This window comes from Somniosus microcephalus, unplaced genomic scaffold, assembly GCF_052327205.1.
Source record: "Somniosus microcephalus isolate GS21.2 unplaced genomic scaffold, FLI_Smic_1.0 unresolved_chr2, whole genome shotgun sequence".
Lineage (NCBI taxonomy): Eukaryota > Metazoa > Chordata > Chondrichthyes > Squaliformes > Somniosidae > Somniosus > Somniosus microcephalus.
The window spans coordinates 90,888,295-90,905,303 of record NW_028225180.1 but is presented as its reverse complement, the minus strand read 5'-3'; the positions used below and the strand labels follow the sequence as shown (position 1 = coordinate 90,905,303).

Here is a 17,009-nt window from a genome sequence, read left to right as displayed (position 1 = left end):
GGGGAGAGAGAGACGGGGGAGAGAGAGACGGGGGAGAGAGAGACGGGGGAGAGAGAGACGGGGGAGAGAGAGACGGGGGAGAGAGAGACGGGGGAGAGAGAGACGGGGGAGAGAGAGACGGGGGAGAGAGAGACGGGGGAGAGAGAGACGGGGAGAGAGAGACGGGGGAGAGAGAGACGGGGGAGAGAGAGACGGGGGAGAGAGAGACGGGGGAGAGAGAGACGGGGGAGAGAGAGACGGGGGAGAGAGAGACGGGGGAGAGAGAGACGGGGGAGAGAGAGACGGGGGAGAGAGAGACGGGGGAGAGAGAGACGGGGGAGAGAGAGACGGGGGAGAGAGAGACGGGGGAGAGAGAGACGGGGGAGAGAGAGACGGGGGAGAGAGAGACGGGGGAGAGAGAGACGGGGGAGAGAGAGACGGGGGAGAGAGAGACGGGGGAGAGAGAGACGGGGGAGAGAGAGACGGGGGAGAGAGAGACGGGGGAGAGAGAGACGGGGGAGAGAGAGACGGGGGAGAGAGAGACGGGGGAGAGAGAGACGGGGGAGAGAGAGACGGGGGAGAGAGAGACGGGGGAGAGAGAGACGGGGGAGAGAGAGACGGGGGAGAGAGAGACGGGGGAGAGAGAGACGGGGGAGAGAGAGACGGGGGAGAGAGAGACGGGGGAGAGAGAGACGGGGGAGAGAGAGACGGGGGAGAGAGAGACGGGGGAGAGAGAGACGGGGGAGAGAGAGACGGGGGAGAGAGAGACGGGGGAGAGAGAGACGGGGGAGAGAGAGACGGGGGAGAGAGAGACGGGGGAGAGAGAGACGGGGGAGAGAGAGACGGGGGAGAGAGAGACGGGGGAGAGAGAGACGGGGGAGAGAGAGACGGGGGAGAGAGAGACGGGGGAGAGAGAGACGGGGGAGAGAGAGACGGGGGAGAGAGAGACGGGGGAGAGAGAGACGGGGGAGAGAGAGACGGGGGAGAGAGAGACGGGGGAGAGAGAGACGGGGGAGAGAGAGACGGGGGAGAGAGAGACGGGGGAGAGAGAGACGGGGGAGAGAGAGACGGGGGGTTCCACTGGGTTCAGTTCTAGGGGAGATTCTGTGACCTGTGCCCATCAGTGATGTGGAGCGAGGTCCAGAGGGTGTTGAAATTTGCAGAGGCCCAGAATAGGAAGTCGAGTTCACGCTTCAGGAGACCAAAGGAAGTTACAAAGATAAGCTGAGAAAATGGGCTAAAAAGTGGCAGGTGGAATTCAGCGTAAGGAGATGCATTTTGGTTAAAAAAAAAAGCCGGAATTGCAGCGTGGTGGGAGGCAGGGTCGGAGCGGCGGAAGAGCAGAGGGAGGTGGGAGGGGTCGGGTACACAGCACCTGGCGGTGATATGGCCATTAAAACAAACAGCAAATCGAATCCTAGGGTCAGCACAAGAGGTCTACAATATAAAAGTCAAGGAGGTAACGATGAGCTGATGTTAAACCTTAATAAGACCTGTTAGAGTACGGCGCGCAGTATTGGGCTGCACACCATAGGATGGACAGTGAGGCTTTCGAGAGGGTACGATACAGATTCGCTAACCTGCTGCCCGAGAGGAGGAAATACAAATTCAAAACCAGACCTGGCAAATAGGGACTATTTTCATTAGAACAATGCAATTGACGGGGGCAATATGATCGGAGTGTTTTAAAATGGACGACAACTGGGACAGACTGGCTCCAGTAGTTGAGGGATCTGGAACGAGGGGACGTAGATACGAGATTCAAACGCCAGAGATTTTAGAACAGAGGGCCGGAGAAACTTCTCTACACGCAGGAGAGTCGCGAGGCTGCAGAATTCACTTCCAGGAAGCTATGTCAACATTCAAGGTTAGATTGGACAGGCGGATGCGGGAACACGAGAACAGGGCAGGTCAGTGTGATTAGGCACAAGGGTAAACACTGATACGGACTGGCTGGGCGGAATGGGCTGTTTCCCGTGCAGCGGCGATGTATTTATAATGCGTGATGAATTATTAAAATGGTTCGATCCTGTCTGGGCCTCCACAAGCAAATATTTAATAAGCAAGAAACACTCGAGAGATTCTCAGAGTTATAATTAAACAGCCGCTTATGAGGACCTCCGGAGCCGCCCGTGTCCAGAACCACTGCAGAACTCGTTTTATTGGGTCAAACAATATCTTCCTAAACAGTAAATAATAAAACAAAGGAGATACATCGTTCCCCTGTCTATCGGGGGGGTGGGGGGGCGGCTGGGCAGAAAGGAAATCGGTCGGTGAATTTTTCCCACCCTGGTTTGCTTTAACTGAGGCAGTCGGGTACTCACGAGTCCTTCCTTTTGCGCAAGTGCTCGAACACCATCAGCCCGCGAGAGTTGATGCTGAGCAGCAGCTCGTTGCCAGTCATGATGTCCATCCTGAATGGTTTGGAGGTGACGATCAGCTTGTACAGGTCGTTGCTGAGGCCCAGCTCTATGCTGCCTTCGTCCCTCCCGGTCACCGTTAAGCTGCAAGCCAGAAAAACGCACGGTTCAGCCGCAACTCTTCCAACGGAGGAAATATAACACATTGGGGGGCGGTGCACTAGCTGGCGGTGGAAGCGCAGCACGGCGATGGCCTCTCGTTAGGGGACGGCGCCATTTAAAAACTAACCCAAGCCCGTCTCAAAGTGCCCCAGCTGACGGCTCGAGAGCTGCACAGGGCAGGGGCCTGGGAGTTGGTGGTTTACCCTGTCGACCAGGGAATCGTGTCGCAAAAATACACACACACACCTCAGGATGGTGGAATGCGATCTCCATTGCGTATTTGGTTGTTCAGAACATGTTTTACAAAAGACTTGCACCATTATTGGCAGTGTAGAGGGAGCTTCACTCTGTGTCTAACCTGTGCTGCACCTGCCCTGGGAGTGTTTGATGGGACAGTGTAGAGGGAGCTTTACTCTGTATCTAACCCGTGCTGTACCTGCCCTGGGAGTGTTTGATGGGACAGTGTAGAGGGAGCTTTACTCTGTATCTAACCCGTGCTGTACCTGCCCTGGGAGTGTTTGATGGGACAGTGCAGAGGGAGCTTTACTCTGTCTCTAATCCGTGCTGTACCTGCCCTGGGAGTGTTTGATGGGACAGTGTAGAGGGAGCTTTACTCTGTATCTACCCCGTGCTGTACGTGTCCTGGGAGTGTTTGATGGGGACAGTGTAGAGGGAGCTTTACTCTGTATCTAACCCGTGCTGTACCTGCCCTGGGAGTGTTTGATGGGGACAGTGTAGAGGGAGCTTTGCTCTGTATCTAACCCGTGCTGTACCTGCCCTGGGAGTGTTTGATGGGACAGTGTAGAGGGAGCTTTACTCTGTATCTAACCCGTGCTGTACCTGCCCTGGCAGTGTTTGATGGGACAGTGCAGAGGGAGCTTTACTCTGTATCTAACCTGTGCTGTACCTGCCCTGGGAGTGTGTGATGGGACAGTGCAGAGGGAGCTTTACTCTGTATCTAACCCGTGCTGTACCTGCCCTGGCAGTGTTTGATGGGACAGTGCAGAGGGAGCTTTACTCTGTATCTAACCTGTGCTGTACCTGCCCTGGGAGTGTGTGATGGGACAGTGTAGAGGGAGCTTTACTCTGTATCTAACCCGTGCTGTACCTGCCCTGGGAGTGTTTGATGGGACAGTGTAGAGGGAGCTTTACTCTGTATCTAACCCGTGCTGTACCTGCCCTGGGAGTGTTTGATGGGACAGTGTAGAGGGAGCTTTACTCTGTATCTAACCCGTGCTGTACCTGTCCTGGGAGTGTTTGATGGGACAGTGTAGAGGGAGCTTTACTCTGTATCTAACCCGTGCTGTACCTGCCCTGTGAGTGTTTGATGGGACAGTGTAGAGGGAGCTTTACTCTGTATCTAACCCGTGCTGTACCTGCCCTGGGAGTGTTTGATGGGACAGTGTAGAGGGAGCTTTACTCTGTATCTAACCCGTACTGTACCTGCCCTGGGAGTGTTTGATGGGACAGTGTAGAGGGAGCTTTACTCTGTATCTAACCCGTGCTGTACCTGCCCTGGGAGTGTTTGATGGGACAGTGTAGAGGGAGCTTTACTCTGTATCTAACCTGTGCCCTGGGAGTGCTCAATACTAACACTGTTTTCATTCCCCAGACCGATGACGCTCACCTTGAAGAGTGCAACATTCATATTTTTAAACTGAATTAATAAATGCAATCAGATATTTCAATTATTGGTGGAATTATTTCCCTATAAGGGGCGAAACTGTTTATATAAATAATGTTTATATGTGCGAGGGGAACTAAAACATGCAGCCAAGTAACGCAGTCTGCAACTTACGGCACAGTCGGTGGGTCTTGTATCAATACATCCCGCACTTCATATCTTGGTTTCACTGGATTCAACTCATTAATTTTAATCCTGGTCATGTTCCCTTGTAGACCGTACACTTCAAGTAGTAGAGGAACCTGCAAAGGTGCAGACACACACACACACACACACTGACACGTGCATACAACTCCAGGAGGGACTGGTCAATAGAGAAGAAAGTCAGACATGGCTCGAAGTAATTTTCACCCCCCACCCCCCCACTCTAGTTTTCTTCCTTGCTTTGCGGAGGATGTGTTGCTGGTTGAGGTTCGGTTCCATTCCGTAAGCACCATCGAGGTCGAGGGTTAAACGTGCTAACAGTACAAATACAAGCGGGACCTAGAACCGCCACCAGTCGCTCTTCCTCCCCTCTTTGCTTCGCTCAGCCCTTCCTTCCCTTTCCAGTTCTGACCACCGTTTCAAGAAGGCAGTGGGTGGATTTCTGGAGAAGGAGGTGATCACAGGAGGTGGAAGGCACAAGTAAATCATCCTGGACAATGGTCAGCGGGTTTGGGGCTTTGCCCGATGACCCGTGAGGGACAAGATTTTTCCACAGACGATTTTGGAACTGGCTACAGGTCCTTGTGCTTTTGCCGGGGGGCGGGGGGGATAGAGTCAGCTGGAGGATGAGGCAACACGCGTGAACCCCGTTTACATAAACAGAACGGGTCTCCACCTGAAACATTCAGCTATCTTTTTAAAGGCTGCCAAAGTATAGAACGATACCGCACAGGAGGAGGCCATTCGGCCCATCGTGCCTGTGCCGGCTCTTTGAAAGAGCTCTCCAATTAGTCCCACTCCCCCCTGCTCTCTCCCCACAGCCCTGCACATTTCTCCTTTTCAAGTATTTCTCCAATTCCCTTTTGAAAGTTACGATTGAATCGGCTTCCACCGCCCTTTCAGGCAGCGCGTTCCAGATCACAACAACTCGCTGCGTAAGGTTTAAAGTAATTGGTGGAAGGTTTAGAGGGGATTTGAGGGGAAATTTCTTCACCCAGAGGGTTGTGGGGGTCTGGAACTCACCGCCTGAAAGGGTGGTAGAGGCAGGAACCCGAACCACATTTAAAAAGTACTTGGATGTGCACTTGGGATGCTGTAACCTGCAGGGCTACGGACCAGGAGCTGGGAAGTGGGATTAGGCTGGAGAGCCCTTTGTTGGCCGGCGCGGACACGATGGACCACAATGGCCTCCTTCCGTGCTGTAACATTCTATGATTCTATAAAAACATTCTCATCTCGCCCTCTGGTTCTTTCACCAATCACCGTAAATCTGTGTCCTCTGGTTACCGACCCTCCTGCCAGTGGAAACACTTTCTCCTTATTTAATTTTTCAAGACACTTCACGTTTCATCATTGGGCTCTAACACAGTTATTCATGATGTGGAGATGCCGGTGTTGGACTGGGATGGACAAATGTAGGAAGTCACACAACACCAGGTTATAGTCCAACAGCTTTATTTGAAATCACAAGCTTTCGGAGCGCTGCTCCTTCACCTGACAAAGGAGCAGCGCTCCGAAAGCTTGTGATTTCAAATAAAGCTGTTGGACTATAACCTGGTGTTGTGTGACTTCCTACAGTTACTCATGAAATTATTTTAAGTATAGCCTACGGGCAGCTCCGATTGGAGCCAGCGAGGTGATTCAGCATATTCCACTCCAACCTCCCCTTCAAATCATCTTGACCCACAAAAGGCAGCTTTACACACGTTTCACGCCCACACCTACCTTATTAACTTCATTAATTAGCTGGAGCTTGACACTTTTCTCAGTCACCTCCAGGGAGTTGAGCAGAGCTCGGTAGGGAGAATTCTCTGGTTTAATGCTCCTCTGCCGTCTGGGGAAGAACAGGTGAAGCTACATCGTCAAGCACCATTTGTATCTCAGTCCAATTAGTTTGTAAACAAAACTCCCTCCCCCCTCTCCCTTCACCCAAGCCGATGATGTGGAGTTCCACCAGCAGCAGGCAGCTCGTAGCGAGCATGCGTCGCGCGTGGACCTCGGGGAATGAAGCATCCTCACCATCGAAGTGCACACATCCAGTTTCCACGGCTCACTGCATCATCTCCCCTAGGGCTTCGGAGCCCACGTTAAAACTCTCACACTGACTCCCAATCAGCAGACAACAACAGCAACACCGTGCATTTATACAGCGCCTTTTAACGCAGTAACACGTCCCCAGGCGCTGCACAGGGGCGTAAATCAGACAACATTTGACTCCGAGCCACATAAGGAGATATCAGGACAGGAAAGAGGTCGGTTTTAAGGAGCATCTGAAAGGAGGAGAGAGAGGCGGAGAGGTTTAGGGAGGGAATTCCAGAGCTCAGGGCCCAGGTGGCTGAAGGCACGGCCACCAATGGTGGAGCGATGGAAATCGGGGGATGCTCAAGAGGCCAGAATTGGAGGAGTGCAGAGATCTCGGAGGGTTGTAGGGCTGGAGGAGGTTACAGAGATAGGGAGGGTTGTAGGGGCTGGAGGAGGTTACAGAGATAGGGGGGTGGGGGCGGGAGGAGGTTACAGAGATCGGGGGGTGGGGGCGGGAGGAGGTTACAGAGATAGGGGGGTGTAGGGGCTGGAGGAGGTTACAGAGATAGGGAGGGTCGTAGGGGCTGGAGGAGGTTACAGAGATACGGAGGGATGTAGGGGCTGGAGGAGGTTACAGAGATAGGGAGGGGCGTAGGGGCTGGAGGAGGTTACAGAGATAGGGAGGGTCGTAGGGGCTGGAGGAGGTTACAGAGATACGGAGGGTTGTAGGGCTGGAGGAGGTTACGGAGATAGGGAGGGTTGTAGGGCTGGAGGAGGTTACAGAGATGGGGAGGGTTGTAGGGCTGGAGTAGGTTACAGAGATAGGGAGGGTCGTAGGGGCTGGAGGAGGTTACAGTGATACGGAGGGATGTAGGGGCTGGAGGAGGTTACAGAGATAGGGAGGGGTGTAGGAGCTGGAGGAGGTTACAGTGATAGGGAGGGTCGCAGGGGCTGGAGGAGATTACAGAGATAGGGAGGGTTGTAGGGGCTGGAGGAGGTTACAGAGATGGGGAGGGTTGTAGGGCTGGAGTAGGTTACAGAGATAGGGAGGGGTGTAGGGGCTGGAGGAGGTTACAGAGATAGGGAGTGTTGTAGGGGCTGGAGGAGGTTAGAGAGATAGGGAGGGTTGTAGGGCTGGAGGAGGTTACATAGAAACATAGAAGATAGGAGCAGGAGTCAGCCATTAGGCCCCTCGAGCCTGCTACGCCATTCAATGTGATCATGGCTAATCAGTACCCTGTCCCTGCCTTCTCCCCATATCCCTTGATCCCGTTAGCCTTAAGAAATATATCCAACTCCTTCTTGAATATATTTAATGAATTGGCCTCTACTGCCTTCTGTGGCAGAGAATTCCACAGGTTCACCACTCTCTGGGTGAAGAAATTCCTCCTCATCTCAGTCCTAAATGGCTTACCCCTTATCCTTAGACTGTGACCCCTGATTCTGGACTCCCCGGATATAGGGATAGGGAGGGGGGCGCAGAGGCCATGGAGGGATTTGAACACCAGGATGAGAATTCTAAAATCGAGGCGTTGCCGGACCGGGAGCCAATGTAGGTCAGCGAGCACAGGGGGTGATGGGTGAACGGGGCTGGGTGCGAGTTAGGACACGGGGCAGCGAGCACAGGGGGTGATGGGTGAACGGGACTGGGTGTGAGTTAGGACACGGGGCAGTGAGCACAGGGGGTGATGGGTGAACGGGACTGGGTGCGAGTTAGGACACGGGGCAGTGAGCACAGGGGGTGATGGGTGAACGGGACTGGGTGTGAGTTAGGACACGGGGCAGTGAGCACAGGGAGTGATGGGTGAACGGGACTGGGTGTGAGTTAGGACACGGGGCAGTGAGCACAGGGGGTGATGGGTGAATGGGACTGGGTGTGAGTTAGGACACGGGGCAGTGAGCACAAGGGGTGATGGGTGAACGGGACTGGGTGCGAGTTAGGACACGGGGCAGTGAGCACAGGGGGTGATGGGTGAACGGGACTGGGTGTGAGTTAGGACACGGGGCAGTGAGCACAGGGGGTGATGGGTGAACAGGACTGGGTGTGAGTTAGGACACGGGGCAGTGAGCACAGGGGGTGATGGGTGAACGGGACTGGGTGTGAGTTAGGACACGGGGCAGTGAGCACAGGGGGTGATGGGTGAACGGGACTGGGTGCGAGTTAGGACACGGGGCAGTGAGCACAGGGGGTGATGGGTGAACGGGACTGGGTGCGAGTTAGGACACGGGGCAGTGAGCACAGGGGGTGATGGGTGAACGGGACTGGGTGCGAGTTAGGACACGGGGCAGTGAGCACAGGGGGTGATGGGTGAACGGGACTGGGTGTGAGTTAGGACACGGGGCAGTGAGTACAGGGGGTGATGGGTGAACGGGACTGGGTGCGAGTTAGGACACGGGGCAGTGAGCACAGGGGGTGATGGGTGAATGGGACTGGGTGCGAGTTAGGACACGGGGCAGTGAGCACAGGGGGTGATGGGTGAACGGGACTGGGTGCGAGTTAGGACACGGGGCAGTGAGCACGGGGTGATGGGTGAACAGGACTGGGTGCGAGTTAGGACACGGGGCAGTGAGCACAGGGGGTGATGGGTGAACGGGACTGGGTGTGAGTTAGGACACGGGGCAGTGAGCACAGGGGGCGATGGGTGAATGGGACTGGGTGCGAGTTAGGACACGGGGCAGTGAGCACAGGGGGTGATGGGTGAACGGGACTGGGTGCGAGTTAGGACACGGGGCAGTGAGCACAGGGGGTGATCGGTGAACAGGACTGGGTGTGAGTTAGGACACGGGGCAGTGAGCACAGGGGGTGATGGGTGAATGGGACTGGGTGTGAGTTAGGACACGGGGCAGTGAGCACAGGGGGTGATGGGTGAACGGGACTGGGTGTGAGTTAGGACACGGGGCAGTGAGCACAGGGGGTGATGGGTGAATGGGACTGGGTGCGAGTTAGGACATGGGGTAGAGGCAGAGTTTGGGATGAGTTGGAGTTTACGGAGGGTGGGAGATGGGAGGCCGGGCCAGGAGAGTGCTGGAATAGTCGGAGTCACAGGGAGCCAACGTAGGTGGCGATGGGTGAACGGGACTGGGTGTGATTGAACGAAAGGCGGTGTATTGGCTGGTATACTGCGCCAGCCCGGGCGACAGAGTAGAGGGTGACCCAGATTCTCACAGCTGCCAGGCCACTCAACAAAGTCAGTTGTGACCCACAACAGCTCAGCTGCCGCTAAGAACATCAGAGAGGCGTGGCAGCACCTAAACGTCACTCAGCTGCGAGCGTCTGGCTGAAAGGTGGGTCTGGAGAACAGATTGCCAGGAGGGGGGAAAAGTAAACAAAGAAGGAACAAGAGTCTGTGAGGCACTGCACAAAGGAAGCCCTGACGCGAGCACGCCACAATTCGATATTCTATTAACCAGCCCTATTATTACAGGATAAAATGGTATGTTGGCCTTCGTAGCGAGAGGGTTCGAGTACAGGAACAAGGATGTCTTGCTGCAGTTGTACAGGGCCTTGGTGGGAGGACTCGTAAAAATCAACATTTCATTGTGCAGTACACACGTCTGTTGCATATATGACAAATAAAATTGAATTGAATTGAATTGATTGGTGAGACCACACCTTGAGTATTGTGTGCAGTTTTGGTCGCCTTATCTGAGGAAGGATGTTCTTGCCATGGAGGGAGTGCAGCGAAGATTCACCAGGCTGATACCTGGGATGGCAGGAATGACGTATGAGGAGAGATTGGGGCGATTGGGCTTATACTTGCTGGAGTTTAGAAGAATGAAAGGGGATCTCATTGAAACTTATAAAATTCTAACAGGACTAGACAGACTAGATGCAGGAAGGATGTTCCCGATGGCGGGGAGTCCAGAACCAGGGGTCACAGTCTAAGGATAAGGGGTAAGCCATTTAGGACAGAGATGAGGAGGAATTTCTTCACCCAGAGAGTGGTGAACCTGTGGAATTCTCTACCACAGAAGGCAGTGGAGGCCAATTCATTAAATATATTCAAGAAGGAGTTAGATATATTTCTTAAGGTTAAAGGGATCAAGGGGTATGGGAAGAAAGCAGGGACAGGGTACTGAATTTGGATGATCAGCCATGATCGCATTGAATGGCGGAGCAGGCTCGAGGGGCCGAATGGCCTACTCCTGCTCCTATCTTCTATGTTTCTATGTTAAAAACAGGAGCTGAGCGGACCGGGTTTGCTGCTGGGAAAATGCATTCCACAGACCATTTGGAGACCACGTAGCCAGGAGTGGGGACGATAAGCAATGTCCGACTTGTGATTCGGACCCCTGCATTCACACAACACTTACTTGCAGAATGCACTTTGGTCACAGGTTTTAAAGTTACTTCTGTCCACAGCTTCTGTTGTCGTGATATAAAGGGTCACCCAGGCGAGGACTATCCATCGCAGGCTGTGAAGGGAAACAACATGTGAATACATTCGGCAACTGACTGATCGAGTGCAGGATCACCACTTTCTCCCCTCCCTACCCCTCTTCCCCGCACCCCCCAGAGTTTGGACCGTTGCAGTCCCAGGGGCCTGGGGGCAGAGTCAGATGCTGTGGCAATGTATAAGTCAGCACAGCAGTTCGGTTCAGACTGAAGCAGAGGCCGCCCCTCCCAGTCTGAGCCACACACTACCCAATGACACAGCCCCGATCTGTTCATTGTGTACATACTTTGAAAACAAAAAAGAGACTTGCACTTATATCGCGCCTCTCACCACCTCAGGACGTCCCAAAGCGCTTCACAGCCAATGAAGTACTTTTTTGAAGTGTGGTCACTGTTGTAATGTAGGAAACGCGGCAGCCAATTTGCGCACAGCAAGCTCCCACAAACAGCAATGTGATAATGACCAGATCATCTGTTTTAGTGATGTTGGTTGAGGGATAAATATTGGCCCCAGGACACCGGGGAGAACTCCCCCGGCTCTTCTTTCAATAGTGGCCGTGGGATCTTTTACATCCACCCGAGAGGGCAGACGGGGCCTGGGTTTAACATCTCATCTGAAAGACTGCCCCTCCGACAGTGCAGCGCTCCCTCAGTACTGCCCCTCCGACAGTGCGGGGCTCCCTCAGTACCGCCCTTCCGACAGTGCGGTGCTCCCTCAGTACTACCCCTCCGACAGTGCGGGGCTCCCTCAGTACCGCCCTTCCGACAGCGCGGCGCTCCCTCAGTACTGCCCCTCCGACAGTGCGGGGCTCCCTCAGTACCGCCCTTCCGACAGTGCGGTGCTCCCTCAGTACTACCCCTCCGACAGTGCAGCGCTCCCTCAGTACTGCCCCTCCGACAGTGCGGCGCTCCCTCAGTACTGCCCTGCTGACAGTGCGGTGCTCCCTCAGTACTGCCCTGCCGACAGTGCGGCGCTCCCTCAGTACTGCGCTCCCTCAGTACTGCCCCTCCGACAGTGCAGCGCTCCCTCAGTACTGCCCCATCGACAGTGCGGAGCTCCCTCAGTACTGCCCCCCCGACAGTGCGGCGCTCCCTCAGTACTGCCCCTCCGACAGTGCAGCGCTCCCTCAGTACTGCCCCTCCGACAATGCAGCGCTCCCTCAGTACTGCCCCTCCGACAGTGCGGAGCTCCCTCAGTACTGCCCCTCCCCGACAGTGCGGCGCTCCCTCAGTACTGCCCCTCCGACAGTGCGGCACTACCTCAGTACTGCCCCTCCGACAGTGCGGCGCTCCCTCAGTAGTGCCCCTCCGACAGTGCGGAGCTCCCTCAGTACTGCCCCCCCCCCCCCCCCCCCCGACAGTGCGGCGCTCCCTCAGTACTGCCCCCCCGACAGTGCGGCGCTCCCTCAGTACTGCCCCTCTGACAGTGCGGCGCTCCCTCAGTACTGCCCCTCCGACAGTGCGGCGCTCCCTCAGTACTGCCCTCCCTCAGTACTGCCCCTCCGACAGTGCGGCACTTCCTCGGTACAGGCACCGGGAGTGTCAGCATGGATTATGTGCTCAAGGCTGTCGTGGGGCTCGAATCCACAAGCCTCTGATTCAGTGGTGAGAATGGTTACTTTAACATTTTACTTTGCAGCAGCAATCACGGTGAAGAGTAGGACAGAGCCAATGATGAGAAACGGTTTCCACTGACAGGAGGGGCGGTAACCAGAGGACACAGCATTAAGAAAATGGGCAAAAGAACCGGGGGAAGAGAGAAGAGAAATGAGTATTTTTTTAATATATAAAAGGCAGTGAGGTGTTCTGATCTGGAATGCGCTGCCTGAAAGGGCGGTGGAAGCAGATTCAATAGTAACTTTCAAAAGGGAATTGGAGAAATACTTGAAAAGGAGAAATGTGCAGGGCTGTGGGGAGAGAGCAGGGGGAGTGGGACTAATTGGAGAGCTCGTTCAAAGAGCCGGCACAGGCACGATGGGCCGAATGGCCTCCTCCTGTGCTAACCTATTCATTCACAAACGTTTTCAGTGTATTTTTCACATTCAGAAAGGGGTTGCATGCCCTTGTCCGTATTGAACGGAACAGGAGACCATTCCACATCTTGGCAACCACTGGTTATCCCACAGAGCTTGACTGTGACCATGCCTTCAGTTAACAGTCACACTGCAGTGGCAGTGTTAAAAACGGTCAACTGAATTGTGAAAACACAGCAGTACGATGGGATTTTGTGTTCCAAAGCTGGGCTGACCTGTTGAATGTTCGGCTGATGCAAAGGTGGTTCCTTGTTTGACACGGAGCAGTAATTTGTGGTGATTAATTAATAATCATAAGCAGCGTATTTCAAGGAGTACTGTGCTTTCCTGTAACGCATTTTATATATGTCTAGTGTTATACAGTAGGTTGGTTATATAGTAGAACTGGCAGAGACCCATGAGGAGATTTTTTTTAAATTAATTCTTGGGATGTGGGCGTCGCTGGCAAGACCAGCATTTATTGCCCATCTCTAGTTGCCCTCGAGAAGGTGGTGGTGAGCCGCCTCCTTGAACCGCTGCAGTCCGTGTGGTGAAGGTGCTCCCACAGTGCTGTTAGGGAGGGAGATCCAGGATTTTGACCCAGCGATATATTTCCAAGTCAGGATGGTGTGTGACTTGGAGGGGAACTTGGAGGTGGTGGTGTTCCCATGCGCCTGCTGCCCTTGTCCTTCTAGGTGGAAGAGGTCGCGGGTTTGGGAGGTGCTGCCGAAGAAGCCTTGGCGAGTTGCTGCAGTGCATCTTGTAGATGGTCCACACTGCAGCCACTGTGCGCCGGTGGTGGAGGGAGTGAATGTTTAAGGTGGTGGATGGGGTGCCAATCAAGCGGGCTGCTTTGTCCTGGATGGTGTCGAGCTTCTTGAGTGTTGTTGGAGCTGCACTCATCCAGGCAAGTGGAGAGTATTCCATCACACTCCTGACTTGTGCCTTGAAGATGGTGGAGAGGCTTTGGAGAGTCAGGAGGTGAGTCACTCACCGCAGAATACCCAGCGTCTGACCTGCTCTTGTCGCCACGGCATTTGTGTGGCTGGTCCAGTTAAGTTTCTGGTCAATGGTGACCCCGGTCAGGATACTGAAGGTAGGGGAATCCGGCGATGGTAAAGCCGCTGAATGTCAAGGGGTAGTGGCCTCTCTCTTTGCAAAACAAATCAGAATTTATTTATTTATTTATTTATTTTTATAAAAAGGCCAATATTCTCCCCTCTTCTCGTTCTGAGTACCAGTGGCCCCTCCAGTACCTTAGTCAAGTGACCATTAAGAACATTCTTTGTGTACAAGGAATTAGAGCCAATCTCAATCCTCCAGACATGCACATTCCGGCATTGGGCCACTGGAGCAGGAAACCTGGGTGATCAATCAGTCGATCGATCAGCCGTCAGCCGATCGATCAGCCGTCAGCCGATCGATCAGCCGATCGGCCGATCGATCAGCCGATCGGTCAGCCGTCAGCCGATCGATCAGCCCTCAGCCGATCGATCAGCCGTCAGCCGATCGATCAGCCGTCAGCCGTTCGATCAGCCGTCAGCCGATCGATCAGCCGTCAGTCGATCGATCAGCCGTCAGTCGATCGATCAGCCGTCAGTCAATCACCTGCTGAATAAGGGTTGCTGTGGCCCAGTTTAAAACAGGAGCGATGAGGCTCAAAGCGATCTGTAGGCCTCCTCGACAGCAGAAGCATTATGACCAGAGATGTATTTGCAAATCTTTAATCAGAATCAATTTTAATGTATTTTCTTTTATCAAAGGAACCATGGCCAGTGATCTAATGGTTGGACAACCATCACCGTGACCATTAGAAGAAAAATATTTCTAGTAAGGGACAGTCCAAAGTCTTCTACAATTTGTAAATTAATTATGTACCAAGACACAAAGCCCTTGTCCTTTCAGAACTCCCCCCAGGGTCAGCTTTAGAAAGCTGCCCACATAGAGCTGCTCCCAGTCACAACATTTTGTTTTAATAGGAGTTCACACAGAATAAGACTGCAGAAGCAGAGAGCAGAATAAAAGTATAGCAAGGTAGGGTTTAACTGAACAGTTGAGAGAAAGCAATTGTTTTGAATTAAAAAAGACTTGCATTTCTCCCCCACCTTTCACCACCTCAGGACGTCCCAAAGCGCTTCACAGCCAATGAAGTACTTTCTGAAGTGTAGTCACTGTTGTAATGTGGGAAACGCAGCAGCCAATTTGCACACAGCAAACTCCCACTGGCTCAGTTGTGACGGAGGTGCAGAAAGATATAGACCCTTCCAACCCAAGAAACTGCAAAAAATGGTCAGCTTTGCATTTTTTTGTGCATTGGGAGAGAGAGATGTTAGTATAGGGGGATGTGTTCACATCAACATCAAGCAGTTCTAGATCATGTAGAGGAAAACTTGTACTTATACAACAACTTTTACAATCTCAGGACGTCCCAAAGTGCTTCACAACCAATGAAGCATTTTTGAAGTGTGGTTACTGTTGTAATGTAGGATATGCATAGTCAATTTGTGCACAGCAAGCTCCCACAAACAGCAATGTGATAATGATCAGATCATCTGTTTTAGTGACGTTGGTTGAGGGATAAATATTGGCCCCAGGGCACCGGGGAGAACTCCCCCTACTCTTCTTCCAATAGTGGCCGTGGGATCATTTACATCCACCTGAGGGGGCAGACGGGGCCTCGGTTTGACGTCTCATCTGAAAGACAGCACCCCCTCAGTACTGCCCCTCTGACAGTGCGGCGCTCCCTCAGTACTGCCCCTCCGACAGTGCGGCGCTCCCTCAGTACTGCCCCTCCGACAGTGCGGTGCTCCCTCAGTACTGCCCCTCCGACAGTGCGGTGCTCCCTCAGTACTGCCCCTCCGACAGTGCGGCGCTCCCTCAGTACTGCCCCTCCGACAGTGCGGCGCTCCCTCAGTACTGCCCCTCCGACAGTGCGGCGCTCCCTCAGTACTGCCCCTCCGACAGTGCGGCGCTCCCTCAGTACTGCCCCTCCGACAGTGCGGCGCTCCCTCAGTACCGCACTGGGAGTGTTGGGCCTGGATCACGGGGCTTGAGTCTCTGGAGTGGGGGCTGGAACCCACGACCTTCTAACTCAGAGTCGAGATTGCGACCCACTGAGCCAAGGCTGATATATGCAAAAATAAGTCAGTCAATCATTGGGTCAAAAAACAGCACACCGTGTAAAAAAAAAAGGCTCCTCTGCGCTGCAACAATTAAAATGAATCAGACCATTTAAAAGGAGGCACATTGCCCAATCACAGGCCACAGGGCAACTCTGGCCAAGGGTTACCAATTCTGCTTGGACATATTCCTGGAGGTGTCATCACGGCCTCCCGCCAAATCAAACAGCCTTTCTCCCCCACACTAACCAATATTTTAACAGACAAAAAAATGGGGCAAAAAAAAAAGCAAACAATGTCCTCAATGTCGATGATTTGTTGATTTGTCTCCCGGGTTGCTCAAAGCTGCGGCCGGGAGTCTCCCGGGCAACCCGGGACGGATGGCAAGCCTCGAGCTGGGGGAAGACAGGAAGCTCCATTCACATTAAAGGTGATTAAATTAAACCTAGCGAAACGCCGGCTTCCGGTCACAATAGTCGCCCAACTGACGCAGGCGGGAAGAAAACACCGTGAAATCTCCCCCCAAAAAATTTCACCGTAAACCAATGCTTTTCAAACGTTAATCTTTCTCCCCCCCCGCTTTACCTCAGCGGCGATCCTGCCAGCGCCGCCATCTTGGCTGAGCTCGGGTGACGTTGGCGCTCTAACCTTTGCCCCGCTACTGGCCCCGCCCCCTGCTCAAGACCCCCGCCGTCAGAGCGCGGTCACGTCAGATCGACCCGATTGGTCGAGCGGCCAAGGCGGGGGCGGGGCCACGGCAGAAGCGCGCGCGATCTCAGGTTGCCAGGGGGCGGTGTCAGCGCGCTGGGGTTTGATTGACAGGCTCGGGTTGCCAGGGGGCGGAGTCAGCGCGTTGGCGTTTGATTGACAGGCTGTTGCTGCCAGGGGGCGGAGTCAGCGCGCTGGGGTTTAATTGACAGTTTTGAAGGGTCCAACCCGAAACGTCAACTCAAATTTCTCTCCACGGATGTTGCCTGACCTGCTGAGTTTTTCCAGCATTTTCTGTTGTTATTTTAATTGACACTGATGTTGCCAGGGGGCGGAGTCAGCACTCGATTTTGATTGGCAGATTGTTGTTGCCAGGGTTCGGAGTCAGCACTCTGGATTTTGATTGACAGATTGTTGTTGCCA

At 53.7% G+C, this 17,009-nt stretch overlaps 1 protein-coding gene across 2 annotated transcripts in view; it reads right to left on the bottom strand.

Annotated features, from left to right (window-relative positions):
* LOC147093014 (neutral alpha-glucosidase AB-like) overlaps positions 1–16,547 on the bottom strand; it is an 83,234-nt gene extending 66,687 nt beyond the window's left edge. For both annotated transcript variants that reach the window (XM_085976347.1, XM_085976348.1), the window contains exons 1-5: positions 16,464–16,547; positions 10,666–10,767; positions 6,055–6,163; positions 4,300–4,427; positions 2,304–2,483 (exon numbers count right to left, since the gene is read on the bottom strand). In XM_085976347.1, the coding sequence (XP_085832473.1) occupies positions 2,304–2,483; positions 4,300–4,427; positions 6,055–6,163; positions 10,666–10,767; positions 16,464–16,492 (548 nt within the window). In that variant the 5' untranslated portion in view covers positions 16,493–16,547. The remainder of the gene's footprint in view (positions 1–2,303; positions 2,484–4,299; positions 4,428–6,054; positions 6,164–10,665; positions 10,768–16,463) is intronic.
* Positions 16,548–17,009: the final 462 nt, after the last annotated feature.